This window comes from Xiphias gladius, chromosome 14 (genome assembly GCF_016859285.1).
Source record: "Xiphias gladius isolate SHS-SW01 ecotype Sanya breed wild chromosome 14, ASM1685928v1, whole genome shotgun sequence".
Taxonomy (NCBI): Eukaryota; Metazoa; Chordata; class Actinopteri; order Istiophoriformes; family Xiphiidae; genus Xiphias; species Xiphias gladius.
In genome coordinates this window covers 24,807,440-24,831,585 of record NC_053413.1, presented here as the reverse complement: position 1 = coordinate 24,831,585, position 24,146 = coordinate 24,807,440, and the positions used below count along the sequence as shown (strand labels likewise).

At 44.4% G+C, this 24,146-nt stretch overlaps 1 protein-coding gene across 10 annotated transcripts in view; it reads left to right on the top strand.

The window, feature by feature from the left end:
- LOC120798511 (partitioning defective 3 homolog) overlaps window positions 1-24,146 on the top strand; it is a 233,714-nt gene that overhangs the window by 39,893 nt on the left and 169,675 nt on the right. For 7 of the 10 annotated variants that reach the window (XM_040142802.1, XM_040142801.1, XM_040142799.1 and 4 more), the window contains exon 3: window positions 3,098-3,160. The exons of the other annotated variants lie outside the window; for them this stretch is intronic. In XM_040142802.1, the coding sequence (XP_039998736.1) occupies window positions 3,098-3,160 (63 nt within the window). The remainder of the gene's footprint in view (window positions 1-3,097; window positions 3,161-24,146) is intronic. 10 annotated transcript variants of the gene reach the window in all.

Sequence of the window (24,146 nt, the reverse complement as noted above, 5' to 3'; positions counted from 1 at the left end):
TCCACGATGCAGTGTTGAACTTAAAGGAATTTTTACGCTGTCGGCGGCGAGCACTCTCTCTGGCAACTCTGTCAACCGCGTGTTTTATAGGCCTCCAGGTGTGTGTGTGTGTGTGTGTGTGTGTGTGTGTAGCTGTGCACCCTCTCGATGAGCTGTCACCTTGCTATCTCCCCACATCCCCCATCTCGTTCGTCCCCACAGGCGTTTTCCATGGCAGAGATTGTGTACGTTTCATATACTACAGCAGTTCAGCCTGACTGACACCAGCCTGCACCACTCTCACTGCTCTGACACAAAACCCTTCAGGGTTTGGGGAATGTTTTAGTTCCCTGCACAGTCTGGCTGACTGGAAAAAAACGACAACACTGAAATGGAAACTATTTTTAAAAAAATGCGCATGTAGTGCTGTATGGAACTAAGCAAGATGTTAAAAGTTGAATCAATATTTTGTAACATTTGATGTTTCCATTACTAGCTGGATGTTTGAAGCAGGGCTGTAATGAAGATTTTCATTATTGATCAATCAGTTCATTATTTTATTTTTATTTTTTATCCAATCATTTAGTTAGAAACAGTGAAAAAGCCCTTTTGCGTGTCCGCTTCGCTCAAGGTGACGTCTTTAAATTGCTTGTTTTGACCGACAGTCAAGAACTGTCTTAAACCAAAGAACCTTGAGAAGCTTCGCTTGATAAATATCTTAACATGAATTGGACATGTGCCCTGGAGGTTTTCCTGTTGGACCGCGTGTCCCAAATGTTACAAAATCCTGCTAGTTTCATAATTAATTTGATTTGGCATTTTGGTCTGAACGACTAAATGACCGTTTTTCAGGAGAGAACGTCACAACAGTTCCGTATACATGCATAGGTTCTAGATGGATTATTCATTCAAAGGCCTACCAAAAACCGGGTCAGCTTGAGGAGGAAACTGAAATATGAATAGATATACAAGTTCTCTAAATCAGCACTAAGTGAGACAGCACGCAGGAGTTGACTTTTACTCAACGCGTTGCTTTCTCCCCACACACCTGTCACACATTCAGGTCAGTGGAGAGATTATTTCGTTGTGCTGGCTCAGCCCAGTCAGGAAATACGCCATAAAAGGAGGAGTAAAGGAGCGGAATACGTGACCCAGGGATTACATGCCGGCTCTCAAAGCACCGGCAGTTTTTGATGCTTAATGTCGCCATCGAATCTTTCGTTGGTACGTTGGTTTAGTTTCCCCCCAGCCCTCCGCCCGATGACTCTACACAGGATGGGATCATTAACAGCAAAAGGGTTCGAGGCCATCGTATGTGTTGGCCTCGCATCGGCTACGTTTTACTTAGCCTCTTGTTCAGTGATTAAAATCTCATCTTCATCTGGTTATCTTGGCACATTGTGAAGATATTGTGGAATTGAATGTGCACTGAGGCGGTATTTGTGGTAATGAGGTGGATTGGAGTGGGTTATGTTACCTGCCAACAGCTGTTTAGGTAACATCGAGCCAAACGCAGGTCAAAAGGAATGCAACACGGCGCTGATGTGTGTGTGTGTGTGTGTGTGTGTGTGTGTGTGTGTGTGTGTGTGTGTGGGGGGAATCTAGTGGATTTATTTGGAGCTTTATTTATTTAACTAAAAATTAAAGTATTAAAACTTTGGTCTCAGTCATCAAAGTCAGGTCTTGGACACACCACGCAGGTCTTGAATAACGAGTGCTGTTAAAAGCGGACTTGAAGACTTTTTTCTGCCTCAAGTCTTCGCAAACAGTAAAACTGTAGAGTTATTCTTTGCTTTGAGCTTCCTAAATCTCAGTGTCTCTTCGGCTGGCTCCACCACCACTTCAAAATGCTCGATCGGCTGAATGGCCGTTCATAGTGGTCAGCTACAGCCAGCAGGTGCTGGCAGCCCAGTAGGGCCTGATGGATGACACCGAGCTTGGTATCGTTGGATCCCTTCTGCAAACTGGATACGCTGACTGAAGTCCAGGGGGACATTTTATACTGATAAAGGGCCGGCGGTTCGACGTCGATCGACTACAGTATGGAAACGGTGGCAGGGGAGCTGACGGGTGGGCAGCAAACCCACTCCCACCGAATCCCCCTGTGCTTTGCTGTAGCCTCATGACTGAGTGTTTGCAGTCTCTTAGAGCCAGTGGAGCACGCAGTGGAAAGTGGGGCTCTGAGCCACAGTTCATGGACTCTGCTGGCCAGCATCCCTGCTGTGTGTGTGTGTGTGTGTGTGTGTGTGTGTGAGTTCACTGTTTGTGTCTGCTTGAGAGCACATGTGTGTTCGTGGCTGTCTGTGAGTGTGTGCGCGTGGGCGGGCTTTTAGCGCGCACGTGAAAAATGAATCCAGCCACTGAGCGGTGACGTGTCTGTCGTGGGTAAGTGTCTATAGATGTCTGTCGATTCCCTGCGCGCGTTTGGCTCCCGACCCCTGACCTCGGGGAGGCGCTTGATGCCGACAAGCCCGCGTCGTTTGCCGACGTTAACCTCAGCTGCTGCTGTGGGGAAAATTAAATGAAAGCGTTCCTTTCTTTAATCGTGTCTCGCGGTATCAGTTGGATGTAAAACGCCGTTGGTTGGTACTGGGTGTGAATTTTTGTGCAGGACAAGAAGGGACAGAAGAGGGAGATAAATGGACAGAATCACACGACTGCTGCGTTTGACAGCTCTTTGACCTCTGTCTGGTTGACCACTCTTTGTCCCAGCTTGTGTGTGTGTGTGTGTGCTGTGTCTCCTTTCTCACATCTCCAGTGTGCAATCATCTCCGAGTGTGTATAAAGTAAATCTGATACTGTGTAAAGATGTGTTACACAACAAGTGAAAAGTGGCTTTGGTGGTCCTGAAATACAGGACTTCTCCACAAAGCTGAAAACTTCTCCAGCAGCACCAGTCTTGGAAAATCCTCTGCAGACCTGCACGCTGTCCCAAAACTAAGGCTGAGAAACTGTGCTGGAAGTGGCTTCCGAACATTCTCGCCGCACAGATGTTCTCAAGAATGTCTGTGAAGTTGCTCATTTTATATGAAAAGCTCACTTCCCCCCTCCCATCTACACAAAAACGCGAGGTCTCTGTTTTGTTCAGTGCATTAATAGTTTTTACATTAATTCACAGACGTGTCGTAGACCTGGCCCGGGAAGAGAGGGACGGATGAAGGAGTTGATCTTGAGTGCCAGTGTGAGTGACTCCATGTGTCCCACCGAACATGACTGGTGGTCTCCTGGCAGCTGTGACTCATCTCTGCCATTCCACAGGAGCTTTTTAAAGACGGGAAGGAATGGCTGGCCCATCACACGAGGACCCTTTTATTAGCATACGCTGGAGCGAAACGCACCGGCTGCGTGTAGCGCTCATCCTGGGAATAAAAATATACGCTGTATGTTTTTAATGCATTGCATCGCGTGTGCGTGCACGTGGCTGTCTGAGTCTTTTTAAAGTGGAGCTAAGTGTAAAAGTGCGTCTGCTTTTGAACAGATATAGTGTGTATCATCCATGCCAGGAAAAGTGGCAGCTTGCCCTCAAACTTTGAATGTTTTTCCAGATGCCATCTTTCCATCTGCTCATCATCCTTCCTTTCCCTTGTTCCTTTTTTTTCGTTTCTTTTCTTTCCACCTCTCATACCAAGTGAGCACTCCGACTCTCAGAGCTACATTAGATCATCTCTGACCTTCATCAACCGCGACCACTCGTAGGAATCCACTTTCTGGCAGCTGGATCTGCAGTAGCTCAGTTGACTGTCATCATGCTGAGGCCATGGAAAATACTTGTTTCCGATTGGCTGGCAAGTGTCCCCCTAAAACTGTGTAAACGGACACCTTAAACATAGTTGGTCTGTACTTTAACCCACTCCTCTAAATCAGTGTGCGGGGCTTGTTAGACGGCAGGTAACCATTGCAACACTACTTCGTGCTATGGTACTGGTTAACTTCTACCTCTGGGTCAAACTTAACCCAACCGAAATTTAAAATATGAACGATTAATTGAACACATCATATGGTATAAGCCTGATAATAGACTCTGAGGCGTCCTGACGAAGTTGTACTATATTCTCTGCATAAATAATTTATTAGACGTCTTGTACATTATTTTTGTCTGGGTCTCCATCGGGTTTTCTTACCTTAATACTGACACATAACCAGAGGTGCATGTACGCAGCCCCTCTTCTGTTTTTTTTTTTTTTTACGGTACCAACCAGTCCATGAAGTCGTAGAAACGAACTTCCGCTGGACCGACATTTTAAGTGCTGTTTATGTGTGACTGTCTCAATCATCTGGCACTTTGAAACGGGGCATGGGCCTTTTTTTTTTTTTTTTTACTGCAGATACTTTGACTTGTCTTAGCAGGGCGAGCACAGATGTAATGAAAAACATAAACGAAGGGTACACTTCCATATATACATACATATACATGTACTACACGCACACACGCACTGTGACATACCCCAGGTATCTGGTGACAAGCTCGTTCCCACCAACACTCTTGCAGCGATGTCTTGACCCTGAGTGATTGCACCTGGGCTGAGCCAACTCCACATTCTTGTGCTGTGTGTGTGTGTGTGTGTGTGTGTGTGTGTGTGTGTGTGTGCCTGCCGCTACTCCATCATTAGCATTTCTGGTCCTGGTCAGTGTGGTGCCCGGGTGTATGACAGCCATGCTGCGTTTGTTATAGCTGATCACATTTGCTGTTATTGGTTTGTTGGTTACAATGTGAAGACTTTTAAGACAAGCTTAATGTTTTGTGATATTTTGTAAGTGTTACTCAATGGGCACAACTAGTTTTAATGTCAGCATCTATTTCCCATCTGTCCCGACTGTCTCCTCTCCCAACCAAACATTTAAGCTACTCTTTTTATTTTTTTTTTCGAAACGTTATTGCTGGGTTGAAAAGAGTACTTCTTATTCCGGACTATGCATTTCTCGTATTTCTCAAGTTTTTTTTTTTTTTTTGTTGCTGCTCTGTTAATCCAGGCAATGCCCTGGTCTGCGCTGAATATAGATGCTCCTACCAGAGGAGGAGACGAGTAGACACAGACAGACAGGAGGGGCCATGAGGTTAAATAAACCCGGAGGAGTGTCTTAAAACGACCCCTTCAGTCCTCCGCCCATTCTGTCGCAGAGTATCAACAGGCAGTCAGACGACCAGTTACGTAGTTTTGGGTGGAGTGTGTGTGTGTGTGTGTTTGTCACCCACTGGAATGGAGCGATTTGATCCTTGTCAGCTCCGTGTGTCAACTGCCATTTAAAGTCGGGCCTTGCGCCTGAATAACATAGCAGCGTTTACTGACAGAGCGACTTGCTTTGATGCCCCTGATGCTTGTGCCGTAGAATAATCTTTTCGCGCCGTCATTTCTTAGACTCTATATGTTGTAAAGGATCGTGGTCGGGCTGGAGTCTCTCCCGGCATACACCGGTTGGGAGACGAGTTATAACCACTGTCACACCCGGTCCGTTGGTTTAGTTTCCCCCCAGCCCCTCCGCCCGATGACTCTACACAGGATGGGATCATTAACAGCAAAAGGGTTCGAGGCCATCGTATGTGTTGGCCTCGCATCGGCTACGTTTTACTTAGCTTCTTGTTCAGTGATTAAAATCTCATCTTCATCTGATTTATCTTGGCACATTGTGAAGACATCGTGGAATTGCAATGCACTCTGGGGCAGTATTCGTGGCAATGAGTCGGATTGGAGTGGGTTATGTTACCTGCCAACAGCTGTTTAGGTTATGCACAGCGTGTCTATGTGTGTTTGTCACCCACTGGAATGGAGCGATTTGATCCTTGTCAGCTCCGTGTGTCAACTGCCATTTAAAGTCGGGCCTTGCGCCTGAATAACATAGCAGCATTTACTGACAGAGCGACTTGCTTTGGAGCTCCTGATGCTTGTGCCGTTTTTACGCCGTCATTTCTTAGACTCTTTATGTTGTAAAGGATCGTGGTCGGAGCTGGAGTCTCTCCCAGCATACACCGGGTGGGAGACCAGTATAAAACAGACAGGCTGTCACAGCAGAACACTGTCCTCCCCTTGAAAGCGACATCCACCTTCCCCACTTACAGAACCGAGCCTGTTTTAGCTGACACCTGTAAAAACACTGAGGTGTTTGCACATATTGATCCCTCGTCTCCATTTGGCTCATTTGTTACATCTGTTGATATTGATCTTGTGAATGCGCACACAGTCATGTGGAGATGCTGTGAAACGGAGTCCCGCTGAGCCCTGTTATTACAGACGCTGGCCGATGCTGAATGATATGGAGATCTTTCTCTGATTTGGAAACCCGTAGTATCAGGAAGAAAGAGGCGTATTTTTGTATTGGAGGGTGATGTGAGGTACATGAAGAGAAACTTTTACGTTCTCCTGACTATTTTCTTATCAGTCAAATAACGTGAAGGCGAGAGGCGGCTTCATTTTGATATACCCAAGCAAGATGAACGAATGCCGACATAGGCGTCCTTATACCCATAGTACTTTGTGTTTTGGGGTTGTCATTTCCTACTTGGCCTAGGATATGAAACACACTGGGTATGTCGTGGAATAGAGCAAACAACGTGGTCTTTTCAGGTGTCTCTGTGCCACAGTGTGGTGCCGCCTGAGCCTGAATGTCATAGTTTTTTTACCTTGTGCAAAACAAAGCAACGGCTAAAGAAGGAAACGCAGCTCTGGCCTCTTTTTAAAGCCATCTGGGGAGATGGATACCATAGATAGTGCTGTTGTGAGTGGGATATCGGTCTGGGCCAGTGCGTGTGTGGAACTCCTCCAACAAACACCATGTTTGGGATGGATGAGAGGTCACAATCTGAAACAAGCTTCTCACGTAGCGAAATATGCCCTGTAGTTTGGGACTGAGGCTCTCCTTAAATAATTGAACAACTGTCAGTTTCATAGCCCAACTGAACGATCAGTTCTGGCCGTAGCTGGCACTTAACTCGTTCTTCGGGACTGCTGCTGTTTATGGCATTTGCTGCTGCCATAAACAGAGAATGCATCACTCACTGTGCATTTGCTGCCAGTTTTTTTTTTTTTTTTTCTCCCCGGGAAAAAAGACATTCCAACAAAGTTGGAACTAAAAGCGAATGCCGCAGATTATAACGTGACAATGTATATATCGTTATCGTTCACTGTGACGCACGTGGAGGGACATCTCTCTCTTTCCCCGAACCGCACCCAGCCAGCTCCTCTTCCAGCCCAAAGATCTTCCTGGGCGAGTGGTAGCGATGACCTCACTTATTCCCGACTAGCTGCCCCCCCCCCTTCTTCTTCCCTCTCTCCAGCCTCCTAATGAGAACAAGATGACAACTTTATACAAGACTCGGCTGGGGTGACACAGAAACTCCGAGAGGCAGACAGGGGGAGGACTAGGAAATGACAGACTATACACAGTAGGATTTGTGTTATCTGTGGAGGTTATTGTAAAATAGGATTGATTTGTGCATTCACATTCACCCTGAAGCGCTGTAAGTTACATTCTTCAGTGCGTGATTGTCTGAGTACAACAGTGGCCCTCCAACATCTCTCAGCAAGTTCCCAGCTTTCAGGGACGGCACTTGGGAAACCAACCTACAGATGTTTTTACTGTCAAGCATCATTAAAGGATCTACCAATCCACGACACTTCTTTTTATCAGATTTAATGAGGTCTAAATGCCTCACCATCAACTATGCAGTTCACATTTTCATTCAAACAAGCCCTTCTTATGTCTTTTGAAAGTCATTTAAGGTCGTTGTTTGGGGCCAAATTCACTTCTCAAATAGCCACGCATGTTTAAACGTATAAAAAAAAAAAAACGGCTGCAAAAAATGTTTAATGGCTGTTTGCGCCGTTGAGGTGTGTTTCTGCTGCTGTGACTGGTCATGTTTGAACAGCCCATCTCTTGTGCTCTGCAAAACAGTGGCACCACTCACCCTGCTGATGAATGCAAGGCCTTATGGGAGCTTCCCATGAGGCTCAAGGTGGCTCATGGGTAAAAAGGATGTTTAATGGTGCCCCTTGTTGGTGTCGGGTGCTGCGACTGCACCACTGCGAGAGAAGCCTCAAACACGCATGAGGCCTATACGTACACAAAAGAATTTGATGAATTTAGATGTTGATTGCGGAATATGATATTGCTTTATCTTAAGGGTTCCTTGGTTTCAAAATAATTTCCTGGGAAGTTTCCCTAAAAGGACTATGTCATTTGGTACGAATTATAGGGGAAAATTGAAACAATACACATAATAAAAGACATTGTTTACATAAGCAGGTAGTTCTAGAAATTCGGGAATTATAAGGTTTGTTGATTTCCAAATTTCTAGAACTTCCTTGAAAGAAACCGCTAAAGAGACTTAAATTTAAACACTTTTTATTTGATTAAAGTCATATTGTTCATATTTGTTGAATGTTTGCTTGCGTAGAACTTACGGATGCATCGAAAGATTGATGAATTCTGTTCCATGTCAGTACAGAAAGAACATACGTCTCTACACACTGTAGTTCCAAATGACAGACATAAAAGACAACAGGGGACAGTAAAAAAAAGTCAGACACAGGACATTCAGCCGAACGCAATCAAACATGGCTATCACACAGTCTCTAGGCAAGCTGCACCTTTCGTCAGTTGCTTTAAAACATCGACGCACCCACGTACAGATGCAACAAAACTTAAAGGGTTTTGTTTTGTTCAACACCTCAGAGTCTCGACAGTCCGCTCAGGAAATACACCAGCTGCTCCGATGTGGAACAAGGACAACATGTGCCCCCCCAGTTGAGCCGACCTACTGCGCATGACTTAAAGATGCGTACTTTGGCGAGAGAAGGTTTTCGCTACCAATTTGTTGGGATTACTTGATAGTGTCCCAGTTGATACCAGTCTCTGTTTTCTCTGCAGTTAGTACCAAATGATATAGTGCTTTCCAGGGGAACCTTTCTAAGAAATTACACACACACACACACACACACACACATCAGTTTCTGGGACATATTTCGAAAATGATGGGGGGGTTGCTCCACCTGGTCTGTGCTCGTAAAATATCCACCGTGTCCGCGTCTTCCAAGGCAATACCAGAGAAGGCCTCTCGCTCTCTGTTACTGTCTCAGAGCACGTGCGTTTTGTCAGAAGACCCCCCCCCCCCCCTCAGGGAGTGGTAGAACGAGGGGAGATTGTCCACTAGTCAATCGATCGTGGGTGGCGTTCTCTCGGACGGGTAAACAAATAAAAATAAAAATGGGTCGCTAAATATACTTTTGTCGGCCGTTGATATACCTGGGCTGCCGGCCCAAGTAAAGTCTGTGTGCTTTGTGGAGTGCTTACTCACACACACGCTGGGCAGTCTCAGCATTTCGCCCTCAGTAATTGTCACCTACACAAACCCTGACTCATGGTTACTCGATTTTGACTGTGTTTTTGTGTGTGTGTGTGTGTGTGTGTGTGTGTGTGTGTGTGTTTATGCTTATGCGCGCATGCAGTTAACGCATGTTAAGTACATTTAAACTCAGTGCATTGTTTGTCCTCGTGTGTTTGCTTTTTGGACAATTGCAGCTCCTCTGTCCAGCCCACACCAACCCAAGGTCCCCGTAAACACGCTGATTAGCAGTGAGCTAACTGTCGCAGGCTGTCATCTCCTTCTGTGGTAACGGAGGGAGGCAGACTTTCCCCTCCCACCCTCGGCCTCCGCTTCGGTCGGGGCTCAGAGAACCCACAACACCTCTGAGCTTGACGACACCTTAGATGGACAATGAAGGGAATAAAGCCACGTTAGATTAACATTTGTCATTATCAGTTTTACCGCTTAGTTGATGCCCTTATCAAGCAGGAGAAATTAAGAAATTCCAGATAAGATAAAAAAAGTGCTGGAGCTGGAAAATTTCAGTCTGTAATCCGATCTGTGTGATATAAACATTTTAATCGCTTGAAATACATCGACAAGTAGCAGTAAAATCTTAAATCTCACCTCCCATCTACATTTTAGGTAACAGCTGGCATCCCGCTAAAATACCTGGGACACTCACAACATAGCAACATCTAATTTTAGCTCCGATTTGTTCCGGTATCCTGCACCAATATTAGTCGAGTGCTACCGCTTCACTTGCCACTGGCAACCCGGGAGCTCTCAGCTTGACAACTGGATATGGACGTAGCCAAAATAACTGGGGAGCTTTTTGTGCCCAGGGTGTCGAGCTGGAATGGTTGAGCGTGGCTCCTCGTTACACCCAATAGACCCGTCAGATGCTGGTGCAGCCGACACACTGGACTTTACGTCTCCTGCGAAGCAGGTTTGAGGGCTGTTGTATGTCCTTTTTGGGAGCAGTTCCTCGCCAATGTTCACCTTTTGACGCCAACAGTTCCCTTAACCCTGAGCTAGTTATGCCCTATGTGTCGTGAGATTAAGAATATCTTCAGCGCCGTTTGGCCGTAAATCACGATACCTCGTGATTCACGGAAATTCTTGAAACAATTTTTTTTTTTTTTTTTCCCCATCAGGCCTGCAGAAGGAATGAGAAGAAAAGATAACAGCTGAAACAAAAGAGATTTCATCTGAAAACTATTGTTTGAAGGGGGGAATTTTATTCAAGAAACTGCAAATTACATATGTAGCAGCAGTGTCTGTGGGGGGGGTGTGGTCCCTGGATTTGTATTGGCTTTAGGATTTTTTTTATCTTAATTATGGTGAGAAAAATGTCAGGAGGAGACAAAGACAATGTTTAAGGAGTCAGCGGGAGTATTGGGATTACAGCAGCTCACAACAGATGTGTGTGTGTGTGTGTGTGTGTGTGTGTGTTTTAGTGGTAATAAGATTACCCCCCACCCTCCACCCCTCCATCCATTCTCCTGTCGTTTCTCCATCCATCATTGCCTCCTCTTCCCCCCACTCATTGTTGCATCTGTGGTTTTTTCCTGTCTCACTGCATATTTTACCAACCAGGGTTTTTATCCAGACGTTTTTGTGAAGTCACGAGGCACTTGGCTGCGCCATGTTTGTCTTGACTTAGGCCTAGACAGGATAATAATTTTAAACTTTGATTTTCCGGCTCATTTCACGCCATCTGTGATGGATCAAATCTGTAGGATCAGTCTAATAAGTCTAAATTTGTTTTGTTTGGAGGCTGAAGGTGCGCCCTTACGCTTTTGGTTCTGAGGCACTCCTCCTGTAAGAAGACCCAACTGTCATTGATGCTGAAGAAGAACTCATACACAGGACTTCTTCTGCCCTCTTGTGGCAGTATTCAATCAGTGCACCGTGCCATCAGTCTTTCTGTAGGACAAATTGGTCCCTTAGGTTACAGCTCATTACTATTAAATGGAGTAATAGAGGGTTTTTTTTTGGTTTTTTTTCTGTTTGAAAGCAGAGCGTTTTGAACTGATTGTCAGCAGCCTCCAGAAACCTGCTGACTCCCGTTTGTCGACCACTCCGGTAGCCGCGTTAGCTTTAATCAAAGAGCTTAACTTTGACGGTTCAACACAGCCTTCGAGCTGACCGCCTTAGCCGAAACAGACTAATCGACTTTGAGTTATTTCCCCCTTTTAAAAGCTTCATTGGAGTGAAAAATTTAGGGGCCGCTTTTCACTTTGCGCTCCGGTGAGAGGAGGGCACCAACAGTCAGCACAGCGTCCCTTCAGCTTAAAATACGTTAGTCTCAGAAAGCGGTAACCTCTTTTGTTTTTCCAGCCAGCCGTCTCCGGCAAACTTACTGCCAACTACAGCCACTGAACCGCAGGGACAACATGCCGAGACCACATGGACAAACACAGACAGTGATGCTGCAGCCCGTGCTCTCCGCCCGTCTGTCTGACCCGGCGGGAGACGGCGGTCGGTTTATTTTGTCGGTCACGGTCTGGTGCCGAGGGGATGGGTCCATGGCCAGGGAGAGCTCGTACATGCGGAGTGAGAAGTAGATCAGCTGTCATTTCTGAAAACTCACTGTGGGTCCTGGGGGAGGGAGGGATGGTGGTGGTGGGGTGGGGGGGGCAGCACTGCTGAATCTGCATCCACAGTTCACTTCCAGTAATAATAAACATTACACAAGAAAACCATTACTTTTCAAAACAGTTGCAAAGTGCCTGGCAGATACAACTCACTTGGTGTGCCGTTACAGTTTACGGCTTTATTATTTCCGATGAGAAACTGCCAGATTTGGGAGGAAATTTGACTTGTTTCCACCATCCTGACCAATGCCATGCACGGCCCGCTTACTCATACATGATTCATCAACAAGTGCCGCCAGGAGCCGGCCCGATAATCTGCTGGTACATCGATTTTCTTGTGAGATTCTGAGGCTGACAGGACAGTTTTTTTTTTTTTTTTTTCTGTGTCTGCCTGTGTTTGTCCGAGCCTGTTAAAATTAAAGCCGTCGAAGCCGAGATGCACATGTTGGTTTGGGCCAAAACCACTGTTTGTGTAAGCAGAAAAACCCTTGTATTTTCCAGGCTAAGCTCAGCAGATCTCAGCGTCTCTCTTCACATTTCAACTTCTATATTTTGATCTCCGGGAGCTGCCAAGTGCTGAAACTCTAGACCTCAGAAACTTTCAAAGATAAATTGAGACTGAATTCTTAACCCGGTCAGCCAATCAGAATTCAGACCAACAACCCACGCTTTGCGTAAAAGGGAACAGCAAACCATGTCTTCTGATGAAACGGATTCTGCACGTGTAAGACGGGGAAAGTACAACTAGAACCTATTGGACAGGCAAAACACAGAATCTGGGCTTGACAATTATGTTTTTTTATTTATTTGAATTTCTGGGTTATTTAAAATGAGGAGATCGGTTTAAACTGATCTTGATTTTAGTCGTGATTTTTAATTCTGGATAATTATCTCCACTTATCCAAAAGTTGTATTTTCCTGTTGCAGGTTTCCTGTTGCTTATTATCACAGTTTCCAGTACACAAAGGCAAACAGAGCCTTTCAAAAATAATCAGATATAAGCAATTCCATTCTTTCTCTCATGCTCTTTTATTCTGCCTTCAACACCACACACACACACACACACACACACACACACACACACACACACACACACACTCTGCCAGAGGGATTCTCACCATAGTGACTCAACCAACCCAGCTGTGGTCTGTGGGAACAGCCTGCACAGGCAGGAAGTGGTGTGTGTGTTTGTGTGTGTGTGTGTGTGGGTGTCAGCTGTTGTAGCGGGTTCAGACCCCCCCCCATTCTGGCGAACTGGGTGTTCCAACCTAGGCACTGGGCTGGACAATAAACCAAGCTTATTGAAATCCCAACATTATGAATCTCTTGCTGACCTAAACTTAGTCATATCCCATACAGATTCCCATAATGTTGACCTGAGAATAGCTTCATGACATCTAACAAGAGGCTCAACCAAACAATCATCTCACAGTGCAGTTCATAAATCCAGAATATTTAATCGGGTCATCTGTGTAATTAACCTGGACTATCTGACATGACCCAGTAAAGAAATACAACTGGTTAATCTGTCCTATAAAGAACGGTTCGGATATTGTGTGTCTTTATCAAAGCTGGATGCGATTAATAGGTTTAAGGTCAGTATTGTCCAGCTCTACCTGGAGCCACAGATGAACTACAGTGGTGTCTAGCACCCAGCTTGACAGTTAACTCTTAAAGACAGAACTGACCAGAAAACAATTTCCACTCAAGGTCCACTTACTCACCTCCTCTCACCAGCGTTTTTTTTTAAGATGAAAATGAAAAAAAGTTTCAAAACAGAGCTTCGGTACAGCTACAGCGCAGTGAGAATGCCGTAATGGCACGTCATACCGACGGCTTCGAGACTCTGTGTGTGCACCTTGAGCCACTGACAAACTTCCACGGAAGTTGTGCAAAAATCTGCCGGATGAATTAGAAAATATACAGTAGAACCTCTGTCAGTGCAGCTTAACTTTCTTTTAGTGAAAAGATGGAGAAACAAATGTTTTCACCCACCCGCAGCAATGCAGAAAGGTTTTGTAGAGCAGCCCCCTGTATTGACGATCAACTCGATCTCTGCGTTGCTCTCATGAGGCGAGCTCTCAGAGCTCACACCAGTAGCCCCAGTCTCAACCCAGGACGAACCTTAGTCACGGCCTCCGTTGACCAGCAGAGGTCAGTGTGGGTTCAGGTTTGACGAGGCCGAGGCTGAGTCAGTCTGCTGGTGTAAACGGGGGGGCTGGAGCTGGAGCTGGAGCTGGAGCTGGAGCTGGAGCTGGAGGAAGTTTGCCTCTTATGCTCGGAGGCCTTATGTCATGCTCCTCTGTGGGCTTTCGGCTCCTGCTGGGACTGTAGTTACTGTTACACTGCTTGTAGAGGGTTTTTAGAGTGTTTGTGAGGGAGGGCAGGAAGGAGGTAATTATATGTGTGTGTGTGTGTGTGTGTGTGTGTGTGTGTCTTTCCCTTTGGGGTTGTCTTTAAGTACTGTACATCACACTAAATGCTCAGTTGCTGTGCCCCGGTCTGTGTGTGACCTACAAGGAACATAAACAAGCGCATATGTTCTTTCTTTTCCTTACATTGCTGAAAGTCATATGACTATTCTGTTGCTGTACATTTTTATTACTTTGGTTTTCAAACATGTATCTTGAGGATATTGGATCCCCGGCACAGTTCTTAGCCATGATTAGCCAACAACAAGCTTTGAAGTTGCAGCCTCCACGTTTATTCACCTACAGCAATCATCCAACCTAATGAATTTCGATTCCTACTGCAGGAAGTGGCAGGGAAGCAGGCAGGAAGTGGGTGTTCAGGGGAATAAACAGGATGTTGTGATGTGATCAGCGCTGTTTGCTTAGTCACTTCCTTTCACCGTCTGTGCTCTGATGGTCTGCGAGGTCGTCACAAATGCATCAAAAGTCACGAAATAAATCGTTTTCTTTCATTTGGAGTCGTACATAGTTCTCAGAAGAATGAGCATCGATCCGTACGTTTTAGCCAGAGTGCTTGTTCCGAATGAATGGCTTTGGATGTTTTGGTAGAAAAAAGCTCAAGTTTCTTTATTGTTTCTGTTTTTTTTTCTTTCATCTAGATGTGAGAAACGTGGAGAAAAATCCTCTATCACAGTATATGTTCTTTTGTAATCAACTCAGCGCTCCACCGCACCGTCGTCTCAAATGTCGGCACCCCGTCCTCCTGTTGTCACACTAGAAGCCAACCCAAAGACCGACAAGCCCATTCTTCCACAGGAGGCAGGTCGTGGTTTGCATGCCGTTGGGTTCTCAGCACAGTGTCTGTGGTTCACACTGCCGTCTCGTCGGAGCAGGGGTGAAAGAGTTAACGAGTCAAAGAGTTAATCTCTTGTAGAGAGTTGTCTCAAATGAAGGGAACTGCTGTTACATTTGATCTCCTGGAAAAATGCCCTGGAACAAAACTCCAAACCAGCGATGCTGAGGGCCGGTGCACATAGAAGACTGCAGTTTCAGGACTGTTGATAAGACGATACTTTCTCTCAGTAGCTTAGTTTGGCAAATACAAACACGTTTTGCTACAACAGTTTTCTCCATCTACACAAAAATTCCCCACTTCTCCTCGAATCAGTGTTTCATGTGTTCATCTTTACCTTAATAAAATACTCTCTAAAATTACCCGTTTCCTGCCCCGGCCATTGCATCTTTGCACTTGTCTGATATCTACATTTTACTTTTTCACATAGACAATATTTATACATTTTTATCTTGAATTTTTATCCTTCATCCTTCTCACGATCTTTCTTTTTCTAGTTCTTAGTTTTCACTCTACTAATGTGTGGGAGCACAGCACATTGCATTTCACCACGCATCGTACTTGTGTATGTGACACTAAATCTTTGAATCCTCCAATCCCTTGTTTCCCGATTTCCCGACTTAGACCATTAAGAATCTGATCGAAGAATAAACAAAGAATATTGAATATGAAAATCTGACCAAGCATTCAATGCGAAGCTTCAATACTTCAGGGTTTTTGATGCTAAATACCAAGATCACATTTGGTTTGGTACTCTGTATTGTAGTGCTGAAATTCGTTAACATTGAAGTCATTTATCAAGCAAAAAGATGCAAGATTTGCGGTTTCCAGCTTCTCAGATATGATGTTTTTCAGCTGTTCCGTGTTCTATATCTCTGTAAAAGCAAGCGACCCTTACATGTCACATTTGGGGAGAATGTGACAGGCATTTTGAACAGAGAAAGAATAGACACACTTGCCAGTCATTGTTAATTGTAGCCTCAGGGTATTGGCGTTCCATACCCAGCCTTAATGATGATCTGTCCTGAGGACTTCAGGGGCATTTTAAGTTTTTGGTCAACAACACAAACTTCACACTAGACTGTCTGTCTGTGTTTTGGAGGAAACTGAATGATGAAACTTGAGGAAATATTTCTTCCTCAGTCATATTGAGGTTTCTGTCAATGGACTTTTCACTCTGCTTCCACAATCCAGGCACGGGAGTTGCATGGGCACGTGTCAAGTGGGAATCAGTGCAGTCGAGCGGATCGCCTGGTGTCTTTTCACGTGTTTACTGCTGTCAATACAACCACAATAGACTTTTCACACAACAGGGCGAACGGCATTCGGTCCGACTGGCGGGGTAAACAGATAGCAGCGCTATCAGGAGCCGCAGGTTGAGGGGCTGCCGGATGTGATGGAGTGCGCTGATATCCTGCCATTCATTCATTCATTCACAGACTCTGGCGTGTGGGGATAAAGGCCGGCACCTCTGTGCTCTCAGCGCATGTTAAATCCATTATGACTAATCAACAAGTGCCAAGTTGGCGCTTGCCAGTGTGGAGAAGAATGTGTGTGTGTATGTGTGTCTCTTCCTCTTCTTGAGATCTCAGGAACTCTGCACGAGTGTTAAATAAGCAGATCGTTGACTTGTGGCCAAATGCTCTGCTTTCTGCCTATTTTATCAGATCTAAACACAACCTCTGAATTCTCTCAGCGGCAGTTGACCCAAGTGGCGAGACATCCTGTTATCGCCTGATATATGAAGTAACTAAAGAGGGAGAGGATGTTAAAGTGGGTGTTTTGTGAGTGTATGTGAAAGGAGCGGGAGCGCGATCACTCAATTGTAGTGTATCATTTCTGCTTTTAAAGGACCATACGCTTTGCCTATTTACTGCACATCATGTTGAGCAACACTGAGCCTTTTGTAAACCATGCTGCTCTACGTACAGTTCCAGGCACCCTTTGGTTCCCATTCTTTTTTTTGTTTTTTTTTGTTAATGGTCTAAAAATCAATTAACAGACTCGTGAAACTTGTTTGAGTCGTATAATCCATCAAACACATGTTGTACAGGTTTAGATTTTAGCACGTATTTGTCCTAGTGTTCCAGCCAGCCATTGGCTTCCACTTGACTTATGTCACATCACATTTATGAAGTCATGCAGTGCAGATTTTGCAAGAAAACAATCAGCACTTAAATCACATTATTATACAGTAATGTAAAACTGACAACAATAACGCAGACTTGATGTTGCATTACATAACTCAAACAAGTTTAAAGAGCTGCTAATTGATTTTCATAATGTATATAAAGTAATAGAAACCAATGGCTTGGTGGAACGGTAGGACAAATATGTGCTGAAATCCCAACCTGTACAACATGTATTTGAAAATAGTCAGCAAAATTGTGAAAAAGTGAAACATGCATTTATTGATATTCCTGGCCTGGGCAGCACAGCAAGCACAACGTAAACATATTATCACCTTAAAAAGTTGTTATGGCTAATCGTTTCCTATTTAAACATCCAGCAGACAGTGCGGAATCAGCATTCATTTGGAGGTGTGATTTTCACTCTCCACTTTAGCTCTGTTTTGGACTCAACGAGCCCCTTGGAAAAAATATCTTGCTCTTGAGTTGATGGATGTTCTACTCCAATCATGAGCTAGCCGCACAGTCGGGTTATCAGAGCTTGTATGAAAAAAAAACAGCTGCTGCCCCTCGACTGGAAACGGGCTTGATGAGAGTCCCGAGACTGAACCAAAACAGGAAAGCTGTGAGCGGCAAATCCAAAACAATGAGCTGAATGATGCTAAAATGCTCCGTATAGCAGAGGGTGAGAGTTGGGCCGAATTTTTTCTGAGGTTCATCATCCACAGCAGACATTTCTCACTTCGTTTTACTGTTTTTTGTTTTTTGTTTTCAAATATAAACACATTGATTATTACAGCTTTAAGGAGGTGCAGTGTGTCCAAACCGGCCTCCGTGTTTGCACAATTTGTCGAGCCCTCGGGCTACAGTAGTGGGGTAAAGGCACAAGAGGCTGCGGTTTTTCTTTGGGAAGCAAAAGATTTCCAGATGTCTTTCTAAAAAGAGGTTCTCGTCGCCCGTAGAATCTCTGGCCAGCAAATCGTGTCATGTATCACAGGAAATCTTTTGTAATTACAAACCAAGCGGTTGGCCACAGTTCAGTCCCTACAGCAGTTTGTCAGTCTGGACCTCTGTACCCGTGTGTCAGGCCTTTTGAGCAAGACACTGAAACTCCCTGCCTTGTCAGCCACCGTGAACCTCATCCCCCAACACACACAGACACACACACAGACACAGATTTTAGCACGCTCGGTTGCCATAACAGAGACGGCGATGAAGATGATGCAAACGCAGATACGGAAACAAACATAAACCGAAGCGCAATCTAAAAAGCCCGGTTGTCATAACAGAGACGCTGATGAAGTCCGACTCGGAGCATGATGCAAAAAGCACAGACACACAATGCTCGCATCCCCCCGATGACTCTTCCTCTACCCTCTTCCTCTGAGGGCTAAACCGCAGCGGGTTTAGCAAAACTCATTATCAGATACAGTACATAGTCATGACCCTCCTCGTTCCTCATAGCACAGACACACGTGGTATTTACAGCGTCTCAGGAGAGCAATGTCGGTCTTTCATCACTCTGCATGTACTATATTTGCATAAAACTTTTTTGTAGTAGTGGTTTATTTGTCACTTAGCTTTACTTAAGCAGTGTTTGCATCCAGTTCATGGTGTTTAATATAACCTGGGGGGGGGGGGGGGCGCAACAGATGGTCATTTATAGCATCCGGAATTTGGACTCTCATGCCCATGTAGAAAAATAGAATAAATTCATTGTCAGTTGATCATTTTAAGTCATTTATCAAGGAAATATTTGCTCATCCCTTTGATGACCACAAACTTAAATGTCAGATATGTTGAGTGCTAGTCAAAGCCACAGTGACAAGAGAAATTGCATATTGGTGTGTATAAAGGCGTTCCTGGGAAGATCATATTTAGATTTAGCTCTGCAGTGATCTAAAACATACATTTTGATGAGAATCTGTGAAATGGGAAAGGCAGTGTCCCTCCACTAACATGTTTTTGCTGCCTAACTCGGCCTCACCTCAGGCTGCGGCAGCATAGAGTTAGCAGCAGAAATGGCCGCGGTGTCCCCAGGGTTTGGTGTAAATGAGATTTGCTGGGGGGATGATTGGGTCTGAGGCAGGCCTGGAGATGGTCCTTTATGAAATAACCTCTTCAATATCTGACAGAACAGCTGGGGAGAGAGCAGACTGGCACATATACCAAAGCACACTGATGCACTTGAATAAAAGAGGCGTGTGGCTGCACAGCGACAGAGAGTAGACTGGATTATATTTGGCAAGTTAGATGAAATGTGGTTGCATACACTCAGGAATATATGCACACAGGCGCACACATCAGCCTTCTCTTATACTGCTTTAACCTCAGCTTTGATTAAACTGACCATCGAAAACAGGAGAGTGATTCGTAAAGAGTAGCTGTTCTTTGCTTGTGAGGACTAAATCCCAAGAAACACCAGGGACATTATGAAACATTGGTCAATTCGGCTTTTTGTTGTTTCTATGGTCTTTAACTTCTACTTCTATTGAAAAATTTTGGTCCTAAAGGAGATTAAATGAGGCAGACCTGCATATGTTAGAAGAATCAGTTACGTTTCACTGACAAAGAGGAATCACTCTCTGGACGCAGATGTGTGCATCTAACAAAGAAACCCAGTCAGCTCTACAATCGCTGCGATGTTGCAGACTATGTATTAACACTGATACATTTATTTGATCCAGTTAGTTGGTCGACAGAACATGAATCAACACCAGTTTTAAAAATGGATTAATTCAGCAGAAAATATGAACATTTGTTTGTTCCGGCCAAGCAATTTTCTGAGAACTGGCTGCTCTCTCTGTTTTGTTATCACTGCAAACTGAACATCTTGGGGTTTTGGACTGCTGGTCAGACAAAACAAGCGATCGAAACACGTCATCTTGGTAACGTAAAAACGCGAAAGGCCGTCTCCAGAGTCACCGTTTGGTTTGTCCGTTCTGGACTGCTGTAGAAACGTGACGGGCTCTCGGGAAAGTGGAACTGCTCCCTATGTAGATATGAAGGGCTCATGCCAAGCTAACGAAAACGCAACGATTCTTAGTTTCGGGTGACGATGCACTAAAGAAAACATAATTGAGTATTTTTTTCCATTTCTGCCAAATAGATCCCTCGAAATCTTACACACTGGTGCAACAACGTGCCTGCACTCACATAAAGCCTACATTCCCCACCAAAAAAATACACGTACCATAAACCTTCAATAGCAACAATACACATGACCACACCCTAAATTTAAAAAAAAAAAAAAGCCCCTCTCCTTTCATTAATCCCTTTGTGTGTTTGTACAGTACTATTTCTGAAAGGAAAATCCATCCCAAGGAAGCCGTGTAGGAGCAGACACACAAACCACTGACCCTTTGGCAAACCTGACAGACTCAGATTTGGGGGGGGCTTGCCTCCTGAGATTGTCTTCCTCGGTGTTGCTTTTGCACTCGCTGTCAGAATCACTTAGAACAGACTGTGGCAACTTACAATAGACCTCAAATTTCCATAGTTGGCTTTCTCAAATGTCTCGGTAATTGAGGTCACCAAAGAAAGCATCAAATGTAGCTGGAGGCTTTGGGTTATTTTCTGAGGACCCGGTTTTTTTTTTTTAATGAAACGTGGATGGCCAGGGTCGAACCTTTTCACACATGTCTGTGGATATTAGAGCATTCCTCAGGGAAGTGTAAAATATATCCTCCGATTCCCATAAATATTCCTGCACTGTCACACGGCCGTTTTAAAAAGACACTTTTCTGTGTTTAAATACTTTTTCAGGGGCCAAATCGTCTCGTTGTACAGGCCTCCTTAAATGTGTATGTATCTCCGTCAGCGACGTTTAACGTTAACAGCATCCATAGTAATGGTTATCTTTCAGTGAAAGTGCATTACTGACAGCTACGCTTAGTGTGGCGGCCAAATGAACCTCTTTGTCTGTGTTGTCTTCCCAAATCAGCTGGCTTCGGTTCCTTTTCCGTAGACATGGAGTACCGGTGACTTGTCTTTTTGGCACTGATTTCTTTTTCTCTTTTTGATAAGCTGAATGGTAAAACAGGTAAAACCTCCGTTGACATTTTGTACCTCTTTAGTATGTCTTGATTCTTTTCTCTTCAGGATTTGACCCAAGAACTGAATGTTGGCGTCCTTCCATGTCTGTCTTTCCTCCCGTATGTCTTCCTTTCCCTTAACCTCCTCCCTTACTCTTATTCTGTCCAACTATCTTTCTCTTCCTTCTCTCCCCTCCTTCTCTTGTCACGTTAATTGGCTCAGAAAAATTATGCAGACTTATTTAGCCCTCTCTGAAATCTCTCTTTGCTTTGGCTCACGTGAGATTAATTGCCTAGAGAAGCGGTTGCGGCACGTGTCCATTTGGTTGAATTAACATTAAGACAGACCTGGCGCACTGTCGTCTTTGAACCGAGACCATTAAAAGCTATTTCTCTCTGTTTGTCTAGTTCACTTTCTCTCCCTGTCCATATCTTACCCTTGTTTTCTTTCTATCTGTCTATTTTAAACCCTTTTCTACCCCCCGTGTCTTTGTCCATAATGAGAATTTTGCCTCTGACGCTGCACAACTGGGAATAGGGTGAACTGGTTTGACAGGGCAGATCAAGACTGATCTAGACAAGATCTGTCTGGGTTCAACCAAAGAGAGAAAGCTTTTTATGGGGCGATGAAAATGATGCAATTATTTCATAATCGTTGCAATGGGAGGGGTTTTATGAGTCTTAACTCGGTCATGGGAACTTAGTTTTGGAGGTTTTCGGAGAGTTGAGCTAAGACTCAGGGATGTGGAGTCGCAGCTTAGCCCAAGCAAGGCGATTGAGGGGAGGTGACTGGGCATGTTGGCAAATGCACGCATGAACATCAATATAAATACACGCCGGTTTCTCTCTTTACATCCTCATTTGGTCATTCAAAACTTACCGCACATGCACACTCCAGCACACACACACACACACACACACACACACACACACACACACATAAACTGTGATTCTCCGAGGACAATGTGTTTCAAGTCAGTCTGTGAAATGCTATGTTTCCATGCTCTTGGGTTTGTGATGCCTCGGACAGGCATATCTGCCATGCTTGACTTGTGTGCTAAGCCTGCTAGAATACCAAGCAGATCAACAAACACATTACCAGGCTATCCAGACTCACAGTGAGAAAACTGTTTATATGTGCGTGTGTGTGTGTGTGTGGGGGTGTGTATATATACACACACACACACACACACACTTATAAACTTTCAGTGACTGTAATGGTTTTCTCACTGTGAGTCTGGATAGCCTGGTAATGTGTTTACAGGACAGATATAGAGATAGAGATATATATCTATATAGATAGATATAGATATGGACTACTTTTTATTTATCAGAAACCGGTTATGTTGAGTTCATTCAGAACCTGTGTACAAGTATTGTAGAGGCAATTCTTTTCATCCCTTGCTCTGACTTAGTGCCTGTTCTGCTTCTACCTGCCGACAAGATAGTTTTCGTTTAAAATGATTAATTTAGTTCTTTTGCAAAACTTTAAAGAATGAGCTGCAATACAGAGGCTACTGTAAAATGCGGTTTAATACATAATACATACTTATCGTCCATACTCGGGGGGGAATGGGGAAAAGCTGAGATGAAGTCTCAGGGTATTTTATTCACAATGTAGCATTTCTCAGAAGCCCGGAGTGCTTCCCAAACAAAGATGCCCATTTTACACCTACAGTGTAAATCATTTATCAAACTGGGGCCCTCCTGCTCAAGGTCATCTCGCTCTGCCAAGATCCAGAACAGATCTTCCAAGATAGTTTGTAATTTACAGAACATTTACGGTACACAGATGAATCCCTTACTCATCCAATTACACAAATATAGAATAAATACACCACCACCATCCAACCAACCATACCAGCATTCTAGGGGACAAACCACGGAACTCCCTCGTCAAATATAATTTTTGAAATATTTCTATTTAAGGGTAAGCAGCATTGATCAAACCATAACCTTAGTCAAAGTTCGTCGGAAAATCAGTTTTAAAAAATCAGTATAAAAAGTGCTAATATTATATTTATACCGTGGTATAAACTGTGAAGGAATCAGAAGTCATGACCACTGTTGGTATCTTGTGGGTTTTTAACCTTCATCGGGTTCTGACCGAAACACCATAACAAAACATAGTGAAGTACACTGTGGGACACTGTGCAGGACGTTTGGGTTCTTTCTCAGTTTTAAAATCTTTTACTACTATATAGAAGAAATTGATAAATAGTAACATGAAAAAGTTAACAAAGATTATACATTCACAGCCAATTTGGAAAGTGTTTTCCGAGGGACAAATGTCTGCTGAGGCGCCATCTCTAATGGTGTTTCCATCAAAGAACAGAAGAGGATGTCTTCAGTGGCCACCTCCGTAGAAATGGACAGAGAAAATTCATAAAGGTGACTTCTACAATGACTGCCTTCGTTCAAGGCATTTCTTCATGATGGCTGGAGGATGAATATAGGAGGGAGAGACTTCTACTATGGCTCCCATTATTTTTGTTTTCCGCAGACATTTTTCTGTCAACCAGTGCCGCGTCTTTTCAACAAAGACAACAGTCAGACAGGATCACAGGATCACATGCTCAGCTCTGATCCCTTTTCCATCCTTAATGCAACAGAAATGTGCCACTGCAGAGCCGTGACAGGCATCCTTTTGTTCACACAGCAAATTAGCCCGTTTGCTTGCTCGTCCCTCACGGTTCTGCCTCTGACAATGGCCATTGTGTAAGGTATCGCTGTTAGATTTCTGCTGTCTGCGCGAGAGTAAAGGTGCCTATTTCAACAACAAGGCCAGCCTAGCCTGCCCTACTATTCCCCTGGCACTCAGTAAAGTATTGATATCTCTTAG